This window comes from Alligator sinensis, unplaced genomic scaffold, assembly GCF_000455745.1.
Source record: "Alligator sinensis unplaced genomic scaffold, ASM45574v1 scaffold389_1, whole genome shotgun sequence".
Lineage (NCBI taxonomy): Eukaryota > Metazoa > Chordata > Crocodylia > Alligatoridae > Alligator > Alligator sinensis.
Genome location: NW_005841951.1, coordinates 43670 through 48093, shown reverse-complemented (window position 1 = coordinate 48093; position 4424 = coordinate 43670). Strand labels below are relative to the sequence as shown.

Genomic DNA, 4424 nt, shown 5'->3' with positions numbered 1-4424 from the left:
TCCCTTTCCCCTGTCCGTAGGCGCATGTTCCCTTTCCTAAGTTTCAACATCTCCGGCCTGGATCCCACGGCTCACTACAACATTTTCGTGGATGTCATTCTGGCCGATCCCAACCACTGGAGATTTCAAGGAGGCAAATGGGTTCCTTGCGGCAAGGCGGACACCAATGTGCAAGGCAAGTGCTTCCAATTAACACGTTTCCCGACACATGCGGAGGTGAGAAGGATTAATTAAAGCCTTTGTGGACTGGCTCTGGCGACTTCCTAGCCGGGAGCGGGCCAAGGCTGGCGTGGGGGGAAGGAGGGCAAAGAAAAGGAGAAGGGAGAAAAAGGACCCGCGGGGAAGGAGATGGGGGACGCGGCTGATCCGGCCCGGGGAAGCCGGGGTTCGCGGCCCTCCGGGCGGGAGGCGGGGAGGGCCGAGCCGGGCCGGGCCGGGCCGGGCCGGGTAAGCAGCGCGGGTGTCTTTGTGTCCGTGCAGGAAACCGGGTGTACATGCACCCCGACTCCCCCAACACCGGGGCCCACTGGATGCGCCAGGAGATCTCCTTCGGGAAGCTGAAACTTACAAACAATAAAGGAGCCTCCAACAACAACGGGCAGGTCAGTGGGGCCCGGCGCTGCCTGAGGATCGAGCTCGGCCCCAGCTTTCTCCTTAGCCACATCGCAGGCTCGGGCGGGGAAGCGCAGCCCCGGGGGCTCCCCCCTGCCCGCGGGCTTGCGGCTTTGCCTCTGACCGCACCGCCGAGCAGGGGAAAATCCCGCCCGGGAGCGGGCTGCGCTTCGCCCGGCTTGTCGGGGAGGGATCGGCGGCGGTGGCTCTTCCTCCCGGCGCTTCAGTCGCTCTCAGTATGTTCCCCCTGCCCTGGCTCTGATGCGGCTCTCTCCCCGGCTCCCCTCCCCTCTCTCTGCCTGACAGATGGTGGTCTTGCAGTCCTTGCACAAGTACCAGCCCCGCTTGCACGTGGTGGAGGTGAATGAAGACGGGACGGAGGACACCAACCAGCCGGGCAGAGTACAGACGTTCACCTTCCCCGAGACCCAGTTCATAGCGGTCACCGCCTACCAGAACACCGATGTAAAGAGCTAGGCGGTCTCCTTCACCCGCACCGGAGCCTCCCCCGGGCCGCAGCAGCGCTCCGTGCAGGGCAGGCCACCGCCCGCCCTGACGGGGGACGCTGTCCCCTGTCCCAAACCTACAGGAGTCGGGATATCTATTTGTAAAAGTTGCAATGCTGTGCCCTTTGCTGCGACCAGCAAGAGCCGCGAGCCCCAAACCCTCAACACTAGCAGGGGTGTGGTTCATATCTCGGAGCCTTCCCCTTGCCCCGGTTGTCCCAGACGCTGTTTAGTCTGGTGCAGGGTCCGGAGACTAAATATTCCCTTAGGTCGAAACAAGCATCAGTGTCCGTAATGAATCTTTCCCAGGGTGACCGAGAGGAACCCTATTGGCACTTCCAGGACATGATAATTGTCAATAGCTATTGCCTCCTTTCCAAAAGAACGTGTTCGGTTCTCTTGGGCGGATTTTAAGCAAGTCTGAAAAGAGCCACTGCTCGGTGCTGCTGCCTGAGCTCGGGGTGCTGGTTCATTTCAACCCGACTGCGATCTCGTCAGTGCCTGGGGAAGGGTTTAGTTTGGGTGTTACTGCTGGGGGTTTGGGTTTTCTTCCTCTCTCTCTCTTTTTTTTTTTTTTTTTTCTTAATTTAATTTTTTATATTTTGCCCTCTCTCTGGACGGTAGATATTAAACCTGTCTGCTTTGTTTTTAATTGTTGTGTTCGGTGCTTAGATCATCTCTTCCAAATACTAGGTAAAACAACTCGAAGTAGTAATTATTTCTGATCTGGCATCTTAATTTTTTTTTTTTTTTAACATTTTATAAATAGGAATCTAAAAACAATGTCGAATCAAAATATTTCTCCTTGGTATCAGTAATTGATGAGAACGAATGGAAGAGGAGCTTAAACAATTTCCTCGCATTAAGTCTTCGTAAACGATATGGTTGTTGTTGTTGTTATTATTTTTAATTTTGAAGAGGGGCAATTTGAGCGACTGGAAACCCTGCGTTAAAAATGTGCTTATTGTAGTATAATAGAAATGCTCCTGCTTTTTCACCGTGCCTGCCTGTGAGGAGTACTCACTGAGCCTCTCCTCTCCCTAGATCACACAGCTGAAGATAGATCACAACCCTTTCGCAAAAGGCTTCCGAGACAATTACGACACGTAAGTAAACTCGCGTTGTCGCTTTTGCGTTCAGGGAGCGGGGCGCACGTGCGGGCAGAGCTGGGTTTCGCGGCGCAGTTGCGGTCTCTTGAATCCTGACCCGTCCAGTGTTACGGTGCAGAGCTCGGAGAGAAGAGAGAACCGGGTTGCTTACGATCGGGGCTGAATTTTGTGGGTGGCTGAAAATCAGCTCCGCTCTCCCCGAATTTTTGGTGATGAAACTCTTGGCTTGCGAGTGAATTTGAACGCCGGGACTGGGAGCAGGCAAATCTCCTGCGCCCGGGTGGTCGCTAGGTGCTGGCTGACACCTTCCCGCCGGCCCGGTGCAGGCGGAGGGAGGATGCTCCTCTCACCCTGCGCTTCCACGAGGTTGCACGTTGCTTTGGCAGTTGTGCTGTGGGGGTTTTGTTTCGTTTTGTTTTTCTTTTCTTTTGGGTGTTTTTGTTTGTTTGTTTTACGGGTTTATATCTTTGCACTCATTTTGAAGCTCTCCAGTTTTATTCAGTGTGTGTATTTTGGGCTACAAAATAAGGCCTCCTCCTAATGGGGATTAGCTTGCTGAGCAGAAATGCCGCTGCGTGTGCTGCTGGGCGCTGTACCTCGAGTTTGGAAGCACATCTCTTCTCTCTGGGTGGAGCTAAAGCCTGCAGGGCTTTTGTTTTGGCTTGCCTTCCAGAAAGGCATTTCCCCTGGCTGCTCCCGCGCGCACTCACGCTGTTGTCACTCAAGTCGGTGCCCAGACCCGCGCGTCTGGCCAGGTGTGAAGCTCTGGCTACTCCTTATGTAGCGGATCCGGGCTTCGCGCTTGGCTGGGGGGCTCCCCTGCGGCCCCGCACCCAGTCCCGCTGCCACCACGTGCGCCCCGAGGGGACTCCGCTGCGCTCAGGTCTGCCGCTTGCCCTGGCGAGGAAGACGCTGGTTCTCTGCCCCCTGCCCACTGGAGCTGGGGGGCAAAAAGACACCCCTCCCGCCGCGGGCCTTTGGCTCGAGAGCAGCAAAGCCCACAGCAGGGCGATCAGCTCAGTGACAGTCGGGGAGGAGGTCACCCCCCCTTCCCGGAGCAACCGGGTAGCTCCGCCGTCCTGGGGAAGGGCTCGGCTCTCGGGCAGGGGCAGGACGGCGCTTTGCGGGAGCCCCTGCTTGTGGCTTGTTCCCAAGGGGCCTCAGTCCTGTTTCTCGGGGCTGGGAACGGCTCGCCTCGAGGACAGGAGGTTTGCCTCATTCTATCAAGCACTTAAGCACGTGCTTAACTTAAGGCGTCTGCGGAAACCGCTCTCTGTGTAGCAAAGTTAATACCTCGGCAGGAGTAAACGCAACGTTTCGGAGCGAGGAGTTGAGCCGGGGTTTGTGCTGTGCGAAATCCAGGCCTAAAACGAGGGTGGGATGAAGGTGTTGGCTCTGCCGGCCGCTGACTTGCACGGGGCACCTGCCTGCACCTCTCGTCACGCGGTGTTTGCGTCTTCCCCGAGGCGCGGGGGGAGCCCGGGGCACGGCCGCACGTGTCGCCCCAGCCGGAGCCCTCTCCCGGGTGACGGGCCGAGGGCCTCCCGCGTCTGCCTTCCCGCCGCAGAGCCTCTGCCTGCCTTCCCGCAAATGCACCCACTTAAAAGGCGCCTCTTAAACAAGCCGGAAAGAAAAGCAACACCCTGAATGTTGTCTAGCACGTTGAATTTGCTCAAGGGCCAAGTGTTTTCTGGAGAAGTCAATTTAGGAGGAGGGGAGGGTTAATGAAAGTCAAAATGTAGCCTAAATGAAAAGCACGGGCTGGCGTAAAGGTTCGATGGGCACGAGCTGCAGGCCAAGGAGGATTGGGGAGGCGGAAATGTATAGCTTCTTCAGCAGGTGTTTCAGGGTTAGCTTCACTTCAGTTCAGTTCAGTAAACTCTGCTGGCTCGTCTCTGGCTTTGAACAGTAAGTGTTCAAGAGCCGGGGTCACCTGTTGCCCCTGGGCGCGGGAGAGGGGCGCTGGGGGTCGCACAGACGGGGCGGCCAGAGACTGGAGCTGGTCCCCCACCCCGCAGGCACGGGCCGGCCTCTGGCTTGCTGGGCCTCTTCAAAACTCTGCACTGCGAGCTCAGGCTTGGCGGGGGGGGAGCGGGGAGGTGTGGGACAGCCAGGGCTCTGCAGCCGAGCGCTGCCCCGGCGGCCGGCCGGGCTCCCCGCTCTGGGGCCCGGGGGCAGGCGGCGTGGTCCGCGGCCG

The 4424-nt window shown here is 57.8% G+C and overlaps 1 protein-coding gene across 1 annotated transcript in view; it reads left to right on the top strand.

The window, feature by feature from the left end:
* Positions 1-4424, top strand: part of TBR1 (T-box, brain 1) — a 7069-nt gene that overhangs the window by 1107 nt on the left and 1538 nt on the right. Inside the window, exons 2-5 of the mRNA XM_006020367.3 lie at positions 21-175; positions 481-602; positions 919-1077; positions 2163-2225. Coding sequence (XP_006020429.1) covers positions 21-175; positions 481-602; positions 919-1077; positions 2163-2225 — 499 coding nt within the window. The remainder of the gene's footprint in view (positions 1-20; positions 176-480; positions 603-918; positions 1078-2162; positions 2226-4424) is intronic.